The 16,678-nt window shown below is 41.9% G+C and overlaps 1 protein-coding gene across 6 annotated transcripts in view; it reads left to right on the top strand.

Annotated features, from left to right (window-relative positions):
- LOC133397328 (alpha-protein kinase 3-like) overlaps positions 1 to 15,673 on the top strand; it is a 28,208-nt gene extending 12,535 nt beyond the window's left edge. For 5 of the 6 annotated variants that reach the window (XM_061668082.1, XM_061668091.1, XM_061668072.1 and 2 more), the window contains 9 exons: positions 3,738 to 6,468; positions 9,867 to 10,014; positions 10,092 to 10,219; positions 10,303 to 10,338; positions 10,412 to 10,686; positions 10,765 to 10,853; positions 12,376 to 12,593; positions 13,484 to 13,532; positions 13,683 to 15,673. In XM_061668082.1, the coding sequence (XP_061524066.1) occupies positions 3,738 to 6,468; positions 9,867 to 10,014; positions 10,092 to 10,219; positions 10,303 to 10,338; positions 10,412 to 10,686; positions 10,765 to 10,853; positions 12,376 to 12,593; positions 13,484 to 13,532; positions 13,683 to 13,980 (3,972 nt within the window). In that variant the 3' untranslated portion in view covers positions 13,981 to 15,673. Of the gene's footprint in view, positions 1 to 3,737; positions 6,469 to 9,866; positions 10,015 to 10,091; positions 10,220 to 10,302; positions 10,339 to 10,411; positions 10,687 to 10,764; positions 10,923 to 12,375; positions 12,594 to 13,483; positions 13,533 to 13,682 lie in introns of those variants that run through there. The other variant, XR_009767594.1, reaches the window with a different exon arrangement.
- The last annotated feature ends 1,005 nt before the right edge of the window (positions 15,674 to 16,678 follow it).

Below are 16,678 nucleotides of genomic sequence, written 5' to 3'. Positions count from 1 at the left end.
TCATGGGGGGCATCGTGCCAGGCAACACAAGCAACCTGCTATTATTAACAATGTCAGCGGACTGCAGTGCCACTGGAGCTGCATGAGCCCCTCGTGTTTACACATGCAACAGGCTGGCAATGAATTTAAAAAGCTCATTATAGTTTTATGAGACCCTCTTTAATGAATGAGACTCAGGGCTTCTGTGAAAATAGGAACTCGGGGACCATAAATTGTACAGTGTATTGCATCATTCTGAGAACCGTTACATTGCATAGCTTATTTGGGTATGACAGCATCAGTCAAAACTGAGCATATTTTGATACTGTTCCAGTACGCACGATGCTACAAGCGTGTGGAAATACTGTATTTGACCAAAAAAGGAAACCGGTAACACAGCACAATAATAACAACAGTTGAATAACAACAGTGAAACAGTGAAAGGCTTCATTTTTTAGAGCTAGGCTACAATGTGACATTTTACAACGCACTGTGCTATGGAACACAAGATAAGACGTATTGAAGAAAACAAATGCAGGGTTTTGACTAATTCTAACAACTATATTCAGTGTCATGGTGAGTTAGACATTTAATCATTTGTTTTTATTTGTTTCCGTGCTGGTCTGTCAAAATGTGACTTCACAAACACATATGTGGTGCAAAAAAGTTGTTGCAATTATCAGTCAAATGTTTTTATTTGTGTGGGATGATGGATGCTCATTAGAGACAAGGGCTTAGGCAACAATGTGCAAGGCTACTGGCATCACAGTGACAAGACCCAACTCGACTGAAGTGCCTCTCAAAATTGACATTCCTTTGTGACAACACGTCAATGCAAAATAGCCACACAGCTTGTGAGCAGACCTTGGCCTGTCCAGATTAGAGTTGAAGGAAGTAAAACATGCTCATTTTAGTCATCTTTAAAACATACTTCTTTCAAAATAAAATTGAACATACAAAATTAATGTTTTTAAAGGCTTTTGAGGTCAGCTTTTGCAGCTCAAAATGGCCAAAGAGAACATATTTAGCCCAGTTTATCTCATCCATTATGGAATGTCATGTGATTTAGGGAACATCTCTTGCTAATTATAAAAGTGGGTACAGCTCATGCTCAGACGTAAAGTGGATTTGTCACTGTCTGCACCACAAATCAGTGAGCTGATACAGTGAACTCCCCACCCTGTTGTAACGTAACAGGAATGTGTTTTAAATGGTGCACAAGCAATATGTTTGGTGATAATGGGTCAGAAGAGGAGTGTTTTATCTATTTCCTTGGTCAATACTATAATATAAAACCTATGATCTTTTACCATTGATACCAATGCTAATCTATTAAATACACAAGTTACATTTGTGGACCGTCTTCACTTTCTCCTCTTACTTTGACAGCAAAAGAACCCAACTGTTCGGCCTATTCTAAATGAGACTATGTTTCCATTACAGTGTTTACATGAGTGGATTCTGTCACGAGTTCATATGTGGCCTCTGGAAAGAGGGTGGGGGTGCACGAGCGCCCATCAGGGGGTGTGAAGGATTAAGAGCAGAATGACAGTCTTAGTATAATAATTACAAACCTTGAGAACAGTGTTGAAAAAGAAATTGTACTTTTTATGAATATGTATTAATTAGGGGTGGGACTCTAACCCATTAATTGTGTGATTAATAAATGACAAACAAATTAATTAGTTCAATAAATGAATTTTAATCACTTTTTTGTTCCAAACAACGCAGAATCTTTGTCAGTGCACAATTTCCTGGTTCACCGATTATACTGGGTCAGAGCTCAGCTACCAAAATAGAGGAATTGGACGAAACAGCATTGCTAGGACTGATGGGAGCCAAATTTCATTTTTAAAAAGTAACCGGTGGAAGCCTTGATAAATGTGTTTATTTTTTGCAAATTGTACAAAAAAAGAGTTTTCGTACCACAGAAGCGCTTCAACTCTCCGATACGTGAGCCAACTTTCGACTGCCACGCAGAACCCATTTAAAGGCAATACTGTTCTAAAAAAAAACTGTCCTAAAATGGCATTTGAACTTCTATTCATCCATATTCCGTACCGCTTATCCTCACTAGGGTCACGGGCGAGCTGGAGCCTATTCCAGGTTACTCTGGGCGAGAGGTTCAAATACACCCTTAACTGGCCACCAACTTTGGGTCAGTTTAATTTTGGCCAGGGATATTTTCTATTAATGTTTCTCCTGTTTTGCTGAAAACATGTGCAAAGACTGAGAACAATATTGTACTGATTTGTTGAGATATGGTTTAAAGCTCTTTTTCAGCTTCTGAATTTTCCTGATTTTGTGAGTGTGGCTGAAAAGTATGCTCATGAGGAGAGAATGCCGTCAGCCTCACAGTTGCCCAACCGCAGAGCGAGGAGGGAGGAGGAGGGGGAAAATGTATCCACAGGGACCGGTGCTCGTTGCATGATGTGGCCCTTCGGTGCCTACAGAAGCGCATTGTCTCGCTGAATTTCATTGGAGGGCACATTGTCCTGGCGGCGTGGCTTATGGTCATTATACCGGCCGGCTCAGAGGCTGCTTCTCTGCAGTCCTTGAAAACATGTGCTATCTCCGTCACTGGAAATTTGTTTACGAGCCATGAGCGAATGAAGTAGCCTCTGTGTATTTCATTTACATCTGAAAGGCGGGATTTTCAGAGCTCTCAGCGACACGCCCACAGTGTCTGGAAGCTTAAAGAATGTCTCAATTCTTGACCATTTTGAAGCCTGATTTCATATAATTTATCTTTTTTTTATCCTATCATTCATTGTCCAGCATGTTGACAAGAATCTCTTCTATAATGTGTCAAATTTATAAGACATATTTATGCTCTGTTTTGGGGGTCTTTAAACCATGTTGCTTTTTAGGGCAAATATGATTATACAATTAAAACGTGATTCATCAAGATTAGTGAATTACAGATCCCTTAATTAACCAGATTTTTTATAATCGAACCTAACCTCTGATATTAATCAATATAATTACATCATGCCAAATAGCAGACAAAAATACACATCAACATGGCCTTACAGATGTGCAGCTAGTGCAAATTTGAATAGACATCACAGAAAACCTCACATCTTGATCACTGTAATACCTAACCCTTAACATCTTAATCAGTGTAATACCTAACCCTGTAAATGTAGCTCAAACATACCTCTTGGGTTTTTACTACTTTGGAAAGCTGAATCTTATCATCTTACTGTGGTAGCCTCCTCTCAAATAGACACCTCCCTCAAACCAACGCCTGATACTGTCTGCAGCCGAGTAAACAGACAAAACACAACAATTGTGTTAAAAAATAAACAAATTACAAAATGTATAAAACAAACAAGAAAAAAATACAAAGGATGGTCTATTACAGCCGTGCAACAAGTGTAAATCTGAACACCTCACATCTAAATCAATGTTAGTAAAAGTGATTCAACGACACCTCTCGGTTTACTCACTACTTTGGAAAGCTTCATTTTGCCTCATCTTACTATCATAGAATTTGTATAATAAATGTCTGTTCTCAATTAGAAGCCTCCTGGAAATAAATGTTTGGTGGTTTGCAGTTGAGTAAACAAACAGCCCCACTAACACTATTGAGAATGTACATGGGCGTCTGTAGGTATTTCCAAGTCTTTCTATTTTTTGCTGGTTACACTGTTGCTGTTGTTGGAATTATACGTTTACCCATGTCCTGTACAGCTAGGGATAAAGTATCATTCGTTTTTACAGCCTGGAAACATTTGCCTGTATTGTCTCCCAAGGTGACACAAGCCCCAACATGGATGAGTGGGAATAATGCACCTGTCAACCCAGAACCTCCGCCTGACCAGCGTTTGGCGGTGGCGATCGCACGACCACAGCGGAAACCTCCACTGAAACAAGCGGCTACAAGAGAGGATGCCCAACCCTTTTTTGTCACACCACATGAATCGTCGCTATACAGACAGCATCATTCCAAGGGATCAAGGCAAAACCACATGGCCCCGCAAAAGTCGGAACTCGTTTCATCTGCAGACAAGCAAAGCCAAGCCGGTTTAGTGGTAAAGTCTGTTGGAGGGCAGGAAGTACACCCTAATAAAAAGGTAGATGACAGTGATGTTAGGAAGGCAGTAGTACCAAATGAAAAGATTGTTAAAAGGCTGACTGTAACCCCTGTTACACCAAAGGTTCAACAACCAGAGCACACAAGCGATAAAGTACCTACTGTCACTAATCCCATTGTTGTGTCTAATAATGGCAAGAAAGAGTTTAGTTTAAAGGCCAACTCGCAGTTCCAGACTAATAAACAGACTAAAGTTGAAACCGCTTGCCCACATTCCCAAAAAACTCTCAGCTTAAATGAGCAGCAGTACAGAAACATCCAAGAAACCTCTAAACCTGTGTCCAGGGTTATATCTGTTGCAGAACTTATGAGAGCCCAAATAATGGCTCTTGATTCCGCGGAATTAAGTCCCACTAAAGACATCCCTATAGACTTGGCAGCATGTCCTGCTGCTGCAGACAAATCTCAAAACCTTGGAAATGATCAAGGTAAATCTACGGCTCAAGGAGGGAAGTCAGCACCTGATGACATACCAAAGAATAGTGTTGGTCGAACCTCTCCAAAGGAACATCTTGTACAGCAAAACCATTTGGGAAAGAATAAGACTTCTGAAAAGAATCTTAGTCCCTGTCTTTCATCTGTCATTGATCCCCTCAGCATAGAATGCAATCGAGATGTCACAGCCTTTCCCAATGCAGGTTCTTCAAATAACTTTACTTTTGTTCCGGTGAATCCTAAGGAGGAGGCAACTCAAGGGAGGAAGTCAGCACCTGATAGCATAGCTAAGAATCATGTTGGCCAAACTTCTCCAAAGGAACATCTTAAAAAGCAAAGTCATCTCAGAAAGAATAGTACTTTTCAAGAAAATCCTAGTCCTTGTCCTTCCTGTGTCATTGATCCTCTTGGCACACAATACAGTCAAGATGTCACAGACATTCCCCATGCTGGATCTTCAAATACGTACCCTTCTGTTCCTGTGAATCCTAAGGAGGAGGCAACTACAGGGAGGAAATCAGTACCCGTTGGCATACCTAAGAATCATGTTGATCTAATCTCTCAAGAGAAAACTCTTGTAAACCAAAGTCAAATGGGAAAGAATAGGACTTTGCAAGAAGATCTTCATCTTTGTCCCTCCTCTGTCGTTGATCCTCTTAGCACACAATGCAGTCAAGATGTCACAGACATTCCTCGTGTAGGTCCTTCAAATAACTACCCTTCAGTTGCCGTGAATACTAAGGAGGAGGCACCTCCAGGGAGGAAGTCAGTACCCGTTGGCATACCTAAGAGTCACATTGATCAAATCTCTCTCAACGAAACTCTTGTAAACCAAAGTCATCTGGGAAAGAATAAGACATTTCAAGAATATCCTAGACCTTGTCCTTCCGCTGTCATCGATCCCTTTAGCATAGAATGCCATGGAGACGTAACAGAGATTGCCCATGCAGGTTACTTAAATAACTATACTTCTGGTCCCATGCATCCTGAAGAGAAAGCAACTCAAGGGAGGAAGTCAGTCCCTGATAGCATGCCTAAGAATTGTATTCAACAAACCTCTCCAAAGGAACAGCTTATAAAGCAAAGTCAGACTTTTCAAGAAGATACTCGTCCCTGTCCTTCATCTGTTGTTGTTTCCCTTAGCTTAGAATGCAATCGAGATCTAAAGGCCATTCCCCTTGCAGGTTCTCAAAATTACTACCCTTCTGTTCCCGTTATTCCTAAGGAGGAAGTAATTCAAAGGCATACATCAAGAACCAAAACTGTTTGGACCCAAGGTAAAAACTTGGGACAAGTGGAAAAGTTCTTACCAGATATTAAATTCAACACTGAAACGCAACACGGAACTACTGGAAACATTTCTCAAACACTACAAGTTGAACACAATCTAACCAATTCTTCACTGGAGGTGCTGAGATTGCCCAGTGTCCTTCGTGCAGATACACAAGAAAACACCCTTTGTTTCCAAGGGCAGTCGATGGTTGAAGACATTCAAGGGAATAATATATTACCAAATTCAAGTCCCGAAGCAACTCTATTACCAAATTCAAGTCCCGAAGCAACTCCATTAATTCAGAAAAGAGATTTTGATTCTTATCTTTCTTCTGCAACTCCTCGAGAATTGGCCTCAGGGGCCCGTCCTAAGATCCTTTCTTCCAAGGACAAACCTGAGGAGACCAAATTACCACCTTATCCCCATCCTGAGAAGCAAGAGGTTTCTCCACCAGACAGCACACTTTCCACCAGTCCTCTGTCAATCTTATCATCTCCAAAGTGTTCACGACAGTCACCTCCTCTTCTTCAGCCCAACGACGAAAGAAATTCTCCTGTAGAGAAGCGATCGTCAATAGTGGGAAGAAAAAAGATAACCGCTGTGACAAAGGCATCAAGCCAACCACCAGATGAGAACATCCAAAGTGAGAAAAGTGAGAAGGACAGATGGGACCCATGCAAAGGTAAAATGCTTTTTACATCCAAACTATTTCCCATCCATCTATTTTCTATAGCTCTTACCCTCATTAAGGTTGCGGGTGAGCTGCAGCTGGCTTGGGGCGAAAGGCGGGGTACACCCTGGACTGGCCGCCAGTCAATAGCAGGGCACATACAGTGAAGACAAACAACCCTTCACACCTATGGAGAATTTAGAGTCTTCAATGAACCTAAACATAGTTTTTTTTAGAATATACGAGGAAGCCGGAGTAAACAACCTCTAGACTGTGAGACAGATGATCTGCCCACTACCAGCCCACAGAAATGAAATCCAATATCAAACTTGTTGAGTGATTGCTTGAAAACAACTTCTACAGGCCAGTATCCTCCATTTTGGTTCAGTTCTTTATAAAATAATCCCTCATTTATTATGGGGGTTATGTTCCGGACGAACCCCGCAATAGCTGACATAATTCTGTTTTATTTTATCCCTGTGTCGGGACAGTCCACACATAATGTAAAAAATATTAATGTTGCTTAATGTCACAAAATTGTGATCAATCGTCACCACAATTTATGTGGACATCTCTCCGTATACCCACTTCAACATCTGAAAATATCAGAACAATCCATCCATCCATTTTCTTCTGCTTATCCGAGGTCGGGTCGCAGTATTTGCAGGGACGCCCAGACTTCGCTCTCCCCAGCCACTTCATCCAGGTCTTCCGGGGGGATCCCGAGGCGTTCCCAGGCCAGCCGAAAGACGTAATCTCTCCAGCGTGTCATGGGTCGTCCCCAGGGTCTCCTCCCGGTGGCATCGGGAGGCATCCGAATCAGATGCCCCAGCCACCTCATCTTGCTCCTCTTGATGTGGAGGAGCAGCGGCTCTACTCTGAGATCCTCCCGGATGACCGAGCTTCTCACCCTATCTCTAAGGGAGAGCCCGGACATCCTGCGGAGAAAACTCATTTCGGGAGCTCGTATCTTGATCTTGTTCTTTCGGTCACGACCCACAGCTCGTGACCATAGGTGAGGGTAGGAACGTAGATCGACCGGTAAATCGACAGCTTTGCCTTTCGGCTTAGCTTCTTCTTTACCACAATGGATCGATTCAAAGTCCGCATCACTGCAGACCCTGCACCGATCCACCTGTTGATCTCCCGTTCCATTCTTCCACTCGTGAACAAGACCACAAGATACTTGAACTCCTCCACTTGGGGCAGGATCTCATCCCCCACCTGGCAAGGGCACACCAACCTTTTCCGACTGAGGACCATGTTCTCAGATTTGGAGGTGCTGATTCTCATCCCAGCCGCTTCACACTCAGCTGCGAACTGCACCAGTGAGAGTTGGAGATCACGGCTTGATGAAGCCAACAGAACCACATCAACAGCAAAAAGCAGAGATGCAATTCTGAGGCCACCAAATCGGACCCCCAGCGCCTTGAAATTCTGTCCATAAAAGTTATCAACAGAATCGGTGACAAAGGGGAGCCTTGGCGGAGTCCAACCCTCACCGGAAACGATTCTGACTTACTGCCGGATATGCGGCCCAAACCCTGACTCTGGTCGGACAGGGACCGAACAGCCCTTATCAGGGGGTTCTGTACCCCATACTCCCAAAGCACCCCCCACACGACCCCCCCGAGGGACCGTGTCCCTCGGGGGGGTCGTGTGGGGGGTGCCCAAGTTTTTGCTTCAGCGACCACCAAAGCTGCATTCCGCTTGGCCAGCCGGTACCCATCAGCTACCTCAGGAGTTCCACAGGCCAAAAAGGCCCGATAGGACTCCTTCAGCTTGACATTCCATGTCCCGAGAGCCAGCTTCTGTAGCCGGGGATCGGATCGCCAAGGTCCCTGCCTTCGGCCATCGCCCAGCTCACACTGCACCCGACCCCTATGGCCCCTCCCACAGGTGGTGAGCACATGGGAAGGGGGACCCACGTTACCCTTTTGGGCCCCATGGTTGCAGGCCCGGTCACCAGGCGCTCGCCTTCGAGCCCCACCTCCAGGCCTGGCTCCAGAGGGGGGCCCCGGTGACCCGCATCCGGGCAAGCGAAACCTAGATCCATTAATAGTTTTCATCATAGGGGTCTGTTAGCCGTGCTTTGTCTGGTCCCTCACCTAGGACCTGTTTGCCATGGGTGACCCTACCAGGGATGTGAAGCCCCAGACAACTTAGCGGCTAGGATCATTGGGACACACAAACCCCTCCACCATGATAAGGTGATGGCTTCCAGGAGGGGATATCAGAACGAAATCCCTTATATTTTTTATGTTATGGATGCTAAGTGTTTTCCTCCCCATACGCCACTAACTATACAGAAAAAGCTTAACGTCTCTAATTGTTCTTACCTTCCCCATCAGAAAATATTAGAATGAAATCCCCAATATTTTGGATCTTACTGTCCTGAATATCAACATGGGCCTGCAAGGACGTTTGCTTAATTTGCTAGAAATTACGGAATGTGCTTTAATAAATTATTTATTTATTTATATTTTGTTTAACAGTTTTAATCGTTTAGGCTAGGAAGTGTTTATTTTACTACAAAAATATTACAGCATACAAAAAAATCCACAATGTACTGAATCCGCAATAGGTGAACCGCCATATAGCGAGGGAACATTTCCAAAGCATTTATGAAGGTCTCAAAATATCCTGACCCTACTTTTTTTTTAGGTCTCTTGATTGGGCAAATTGTCCATTCCAAAAGAATAGAATATTTTATATTAAAAATATATTTTTTTTAAACACAGAGATAGATTCAAATTGTATCTTCTATGTTAAGAGAACAACCATTGTACAATTAAAATAATTTCAAACGACTCAATATCGTCACTCAAATCATAGGCAAGTTACATACTGTCCTGCTGCTAAAATGTTACATATTTATGTCGCATCATCCCACACGGTGTGGTAGAAATTCAAGTCAAGGTTTGCCGTTCAGAACCGTACCGTGACAAGCAAAACTGAGCTTTACTGCTTAGTGAAACTTGATTTTCCCATCATACACCTAAACCAGTCCCATCTGAATGGTTCAGCCACCACCTTTGGGTCCCCAAGCCATCTCTTTATAGCCGTTACAGATGAAAAATTGTCCAGAAAAAAGTTTTATTGTGACATGCTTTTTAAAAAGCACATCTTTTTCAGAAAGAAAGGTCCTTCAAATATGGACGTGTAATTGTTTACTTATTGCTTTATGTTCTAGTTTCAATTTTAAAAAAACTTGTTCCCTCTTAAGTTAAATTGGTACTGTAATATTGTAGGTGTTTTTTTAAAGAAAATGTATTATCGCACTGTACATTGTTATGTTATTGCACAAATATTGGCAAAATATTGTGATAGTAGGGTTGTGTCATTAATTACTCTGTGATTACCACCCTTGTGGTAACACGATTCTCATTATATCGTCTCTCCACTTTTAGCTCCTCAAGTTATCCGTAAGATCCGCAGTGAAAGCTTTCCGGATGCCTCAGGACACCTAAAATTATGGTGCCAGTTTTTCAATATTCTCACCGACTCGACCATTGCTTGGTACAGAAATCAACTGGAGATCGCCCAGATTAAGAGAAGGTAAATTCCTAGCATGGATACATTTTTATAAATAAATGCCGATTCTGTCTCTTAAATTTTTCCCATTTGTCTCTCAGTGCGGCAGATGAAAGCCAGGTCAATCTGGCCGTGATTCAAGCATCAAGCAAAGACTCTGGTGTTTACAAATGCACTATCACAAATGACTATGGGAGCGACTCCACTGACTTTCTGCTTGGTCCAGACAGTATGTACTCACTTGGCACGTCAATATTTTATTAGAGTCTATTTAGCTGAAGCAATTGTGTTTTTTCTACCAATGTTTTGCAGCTTTATCAGGGATTTCGCTCCGTGAGGACCATGGTGGTAAGGTGTAATGTTAACATGTAATATAGCCAGAAGTTGAATGCTTTTCCAACTGTTTTGTCTTGTCATCAAGTTGGAGAAGAGATAGAAATGGCACCCCTGATGTTCAGCAAGGGCGTGGCTGACAGCAGTGTCTGGGGCAACAAATTGTTTGGTCGTGTAATGGTGCACAAATGCTGTATCAGCGAAGGCTGTGCCCACAAGGTCTGGAGGGCTAAAGTCATCTACGGCCTGGAGCCTGTGTTTGAGTCTGGTCACACGTGTATCATCAAAGCACAACGCCACATCGCTTATGGCGGCAAGGAGGAACATTGCCTCACGGACAGGAATTTGGACTTTGTCAAGGAGGTATGGCTCAATTCCTTCATGAAAAGTTTGGTGTCGTAAGTAATCCTAACTGGATATTTTTTATTGTTCTGCATACAGAACTGTAAGATTCAGAATCTGGCTCGTGCATACTGCAAAATATTTTCTGCGGAGACGAGAGTTACCGAGAACTTTGGGCCTCCTCTCGAGTGAGTTTGACCATGGAGTCTCCACAAGTGCTTAAGTCGTGGCACGGTCTCAACAAGAAGTGCCTCACAGTTGAGACACATTTCCTAATTTTTCCAAGGCTTCATTATTCCTTCTAATTTCTATGATAATCTGATTTATATATATTTTTGTGATTCTGTATTTGCAAATGTGATGTTAATTGATCGATTCACACACACATCGCCACTGGCATGGTTGCTTGTGATCGGCATGTCTCATCTATTTTTCTGACACTTCCAACACTAATTTCATGAATTTTATCAACTACAAATGCCTCATTGCTGGGCTATATTCATTCCTTTTATATATATTTATACAGATTGCAAAGAAAATTGGCCAGTACGCATGTGTCATGAATCTGACGGTGATTTTGTGTTTGCGCTCAACTTGTGCAAAAAAAATTATGAGTGAATAAGGCCCATTGTGACCAGGCGCTGTATTATGTTATTGGACAAAAGTTATTACTTTATAGGTTCAGGGCTTTTATCAAGTTATGGGCTGTTATTACGGTATGAGCCATTATTACATTATGGGCTGATGCAGGCATGTTGTCATGGTGAAGCAGCCACACATTGTCCTGCCACAACTCTTGCCTCTAATTGCACACTGTACAAAGCAAAAGGCACAGGTTCTGTTCATAGACATTGCGGTTAATCGTCTGGCCCACATTGAAGGGGAAAACTGTAACCTTTAGTTTGGGTTGGAAAAACCTGTATATCCTTTGTGACACCAGTCCTGGGATTTACCGGTGGATCTACTTTCCTACCCTCACCTATGATCACAAGCTGTGGGTCTTGACCGAAAGAACAAAATCGTGAATACAAGCTGCCGAAATGGGTGTCCACCGCAGTGTGTCTGGGCTCTCCCTTAGAGATAGGAGGAGAAGCTTTGTCATTCGGGAGGGGCTCAGAGTAGAGCTGCTTCTCCTCTGCGCTGAGAGGAGCCACATGAGGTGGCTCGGGCGTCTGTTTAGCGTGCCTCCTGGATGTCTCCCTGGTGAGGTGTTCTGGGCACGTCTCACCGGGAGAGGGCCCGGGGAAGACTCGGGACACGCTAGAGAGACTATGTCTCCCAGTGGGCCTGGGATCGCCTTGTGATCCTCCCGAAATAGCTGGACAAAGTGGCCTGGGAGAGTGAGGTCTGGGCTTCCCTCCTTATGCTGCTGGCCCCGCGACCCGACCCCGGATTAGCCGAAGAAGATGGATGCGATGGATTCCACTCTTTCCCACATTCTATTGTAACGTTCTCTGTCAACTACTGTGATCATTGCACAACAGTGTATTCAGCGCCACCTTACACGTGTACTATACCACTGTGTTTGTTACCTCAACAAAGGAGGACAGTACCACTTTATTTGTACACCTTCGACAATAGAATCATCGATAAATGTATTCCATAATGGCCCGAACTGAACCACTCTACTTGGTGGAAACTCTATTTGTCTTAACTCATTATTTTTGGTTTGGGGTGTCATTCTCTTAACGCTGATCTTTAACAAATCAGGGTCATCCCAGTCTACTTGATGTACCGGCCAGCAAACACAATCCCCTATGCCACGGTGGAGGCTGACCTGGTAGGAGTCTATCAGAAATATGTAGTGATTGACCATATGGGGAGGATCGAGATGAGAATGGCCTCTGAGGTGGAGCTCAAGTGTTGCGCACTGCAGCACTGGATCTTTCAATGGACTCACGGAAATCTGCTCATCACTCGGCTCGAAGGTAAAACGGGGACTAGGTACATTAAAACCTAACAGTTAAACAATTTCAGAATTCCACAAATAAGAATCCAGTTCTGAAGTCAGAAATACTGTAGATAGTGTCCAAATAACACCTCTTCTACCAATGCCGGCAAAGAGAAAAAATGTAATGCAGTCCATGCAACAGTAAATTACGAATTGTGACGTAAGAAATGTCCATACTGTACATCCTTACTCCTCGGTGAGGTTGATATAGAAGTCAACTGCAGTTAATAAAAGAAGATTGAGCACCAAAAAGCGAGCTGTGTGAATTATCGTCATCCAATCAGCTTCCAAATTGACTGTCCTCATCCAGACTGCTTCTATCAGATGTTAGATAAATGGATTTCACACCGCAAAACAAATGCGTTATCATTACCACCTGCAATGGAAATATCTAAACAGGCTTCTACATTTGATCAGATGATAATGTCTGTCTTTATACTTGGTGAAGCAGCATGCGGCTCCTTAGCCAAGGTTATTCTTGTACGTTCTGTTCCAAGTAACTTTAAGCAAATACAGAAAATGTTATGATCACAAGGAGGATCAATCTTTAGTACAATCCATCAGTACTGTTAGCTACTGTGTTAGTCGGATGTGCATCTTCTCTCTGTAATTTCTTCCAAGAAATCAACTCAAAAGAAACATTTCTTTGAGATTCCCAGTTTTATTACAGTAATACATAAACTATTGCCACAGCACCAGATAAAATTGTACTTTAAACATCTTTGATCATCACTTTCATTTGATTTTGAATATTGTTTTGCACAATAGGTTGCACTGATATCTAGACTATCACATAAAGCCTGTCACATTTGAATAAATTGTGGAAAATAACAAAACTACATTGTGCTGTTGTTGTTTTTTTTCCAGGTGTTGATACAAAGATCACCAACATTGGAATTACAGTCAAATCTACTGGGTTAGTATATTACTATGGTATTGTGTTGTATCAGTAAATCCATCCATTTTCTGTACCGCTTTTCCTCACTGGGGTCATAATGATACTGTAAAATAATAATGCTAATATATCTTTTAGACTCATCAGAATATTTTGTTGTTGTTACTGCAGACATCAAGGTCTCCAAATGGAAGGCAAGCCTGAAGTGTTGGAGGGTTTTGTCTCACAGCACCAGTGTAACTACTTCTGCGGTCTGCTGGGCCTGAGATCGCTCAAGCTTTTGGACTCTTTAACCGCGCCGGCCAAGACAAAAGGCTCCAGGAGCCCATCACTGCAGCGCAAGAGTCAGGCTTCTGGATCCTGCAGCCCGCAGACTAGCAGGAGAGCAGCAAACAGCCCCCGGGTGCCCAGGAAGGCTGAGCAAGATGCCACAAAGAACCTGAAGGACGCTGTTGAAGTCTCATTGTGAGGCATTACAGATCATGAGTTTACCAGTAACCATTCCTTGCCTTTATGTAGATTTAAGCCTTCATTTTTCATTGCACATGTCCACTATATTAAGGGGTTATACCTATTTAAATTAGTGAATCAATTTACTAGACCCTTTTATCCAACATGAATCTTCATCTTACCAAGACATGATTCCAACTTTTTGCACTGCCCTTTTCTGTCTGCAGTGGATAAAGCAAGGTTGGATGAGTTTAATGTGGGAGAACCTGACCTCAAACCCATCCAACACCTTTGTAATAAACTAGCCCAGAGATTTTAAACATCTTGTAGAAAGTCCTCCCAGAAGAAGCCCATATTTTCACTTCCTTTATGTACAGGTGTCCCGTCGGCTTAAGCGGGGTACATACTGTAGCTAAATATATATGTTTTTATTTTAACGTGACAGACCCACACATGACATTAAATTGCCAACCTATTATAGAGTGTGAGAGTTTTTACCCTAACCAGAAGGCTCAAACATAACGTAGTACCGACTGACCTACTAGAGCCAGCAGTGTGACGCAGGGACTGCAGACTGCTGGAAATTACAAAGAATAATTACTAGAAGTAGTAATAGTATCGTTGCATTCCACGTGAGAACCACAGAGTAAAATGGCTTGTACAGTGGTACCTCGATTTAATGGACTTATCGGTGCTAAGGGTCATCTGTTAAAGATGTTAATCGGTTATTTTGAAGCACTTTTTTTGTGGCCTAAAAACACCCAGTACCGTACAAAATTATTGTTTTCTACTTTTTTGTGGCCTAAAAACACCCAGTAGAGTAAAAAATTATTGTAAATAAATGTAAAAAAAAAAAAAAAAAAAAAAAAGCTTGAAAATGTTTAAAAAGTTTTTAAGGATTTTCTAAACTGACCTTTAATCATTGCTGTGAAAAGTAAGTAAAGTTAATCCAAATACTGGTGCTTGGGACGGGTGATAATGGTGTGCTGGTGGGAGAAAGTTGTCGTGGTAGCGAGTCAAGGGTCGCTTTCATGAGGTTAGCACGCTTCCTTTTCCCAGCCCTGTTACGACTTAATAGAATAAAAAAGGGCTTGACAAAAAGCAACTGTATAATGTACCAAAATCAGCATGTTCGAGAGATGTGTACACGATGAGTGCCCAAGTAAACAAGAGCCATAGATATGAATAAATAGATACGACACGTCCCTTTTGAGCTGCATGCCTACGGCGACGCTAAGCTAATGTCCAAGGGTTGCCTTTGATGGAAACGTCGCCCCTGCCTACATGGCCCCCACTTGGAATGTCGGTTAGCCTGGCCGTGTATCTAGTCTTCATATTTGTAACAAAAGCGGCTCAACCCAGAAATACAGGTAAGGTACTAGTTTCTGCCTGTCTATTGTCCCAGTGAACAAAAGTGGTCAATTCTGGAACGAACAGACTTTGTCCGTTACAAAGGGGCATTTTGAGTTCCAGGTCCGTTAAAGTAGAAGTCTGTTGGTATATTCGCTTTGGATTAAAAAAAAAATTCATAAATGTTGAACATGTTTTGCATCATGAGCATAAAGTGAACATTTGAACCGCAAGAAGCAAACCAAGCGGACATGTAAACGTGGTCACATGACACAGATGTACAGTGACATACATATTTTATATTATAACCACATCATGCTAAATGTGACTGGTACTAAAATAAAATAAAGCTGTGTGTATAAAGAGTGGTTTTGAGAGGGAGTGTCATGTATTTTATGTAAACAAATGAGCATATTTTGGATTCATTCATTATCATCTTCTGAAAATATCAGCGAAAAAGGACTCCCCCAGTCCTAAAGTTCTCATAAACCACTTGCCCTACTTTTTACAAGTTTTACTTTTACACACATTGTAGTTCCTCATGGTTTGGCGTATTCACCCAACTGCAGATGGGAGTTTTCCTTTTTTTTGTTGCTTTTTTTTGGGGGGGGTAATAATATTAAAATGTTATACTTTATATACAGGCGCATCTCAATAAACTACAATATTATTGACATTATACTATTTACAATTGTTTGCCACAATATTGTAATATATTTAGATGCTGCTGTAATTTTTTACATTAATTTGTAACACAATCATTAAGTCATAGATCATTTATAAACTCTGAGTGAGTGCTTTCCAGATGTTTCCATAATATTTACCAAAAACATGTTTGTTTGTTTGCTTGAAATTGTCACCAATAATCATGTTAGATGTGTACTGTATGTATAATTATAAGTAAAACCTACAGATGCTGACCAAAGTGCTGCACAGATTAAAATTTAAAATTCAATCACTTTTAAAAGCCAAGGGAAGGTAACCTGACTGGTAAACAAGGTCCAAAAGATATTTTTAACAAACCACAGCAAGTCACACCTAATATGAAAGCCCACGATAAGGACTTTTTGGATATGTAATCCTTTTTTTTTTTTAATAAACCCTTATATGAAGACACACTTAGCAAAAAAATTTGCATGTTACAGGGGCTCTTCAGTTTACAATGGTTCTGACGTATTCTATGCTGCGTGGCTACAAACAACGTATCATGAGCCAGTGTGAAAGCCAAACGCAGTACAGTAAACACAAGGAATTGTTCTTCTTTTTGATTATTGCTTTTCATTTAATTCCTTATGGCCTAGAAGTGTTTTTCATGACTGTAATTATGCTTCACTACATCATTAGCTCAAGTTAGCTGGTTAACAAAA

This window comes from Phycodurus eques, chromosome 2 (assembly GCF_024500275.1).
Source record: "Phycodurus eques isolate BA_2022a chromosome 2, UOR_Pequ_1.1, whole genome shotgun sequence".
NCBI classification, from domain to species: domain Eukaryota; kingdom Metazoa; phylum Chordata; class Actinopteri; order Syngnathiformes; family Syngnathidae; genus Phycodurus; species Phycodurus eques.
The sequence above is the reverse complement of the archived record's forward strand: the minus strand, read 5'-3'. Positions and strand labels throughout refer to the sequence as shown.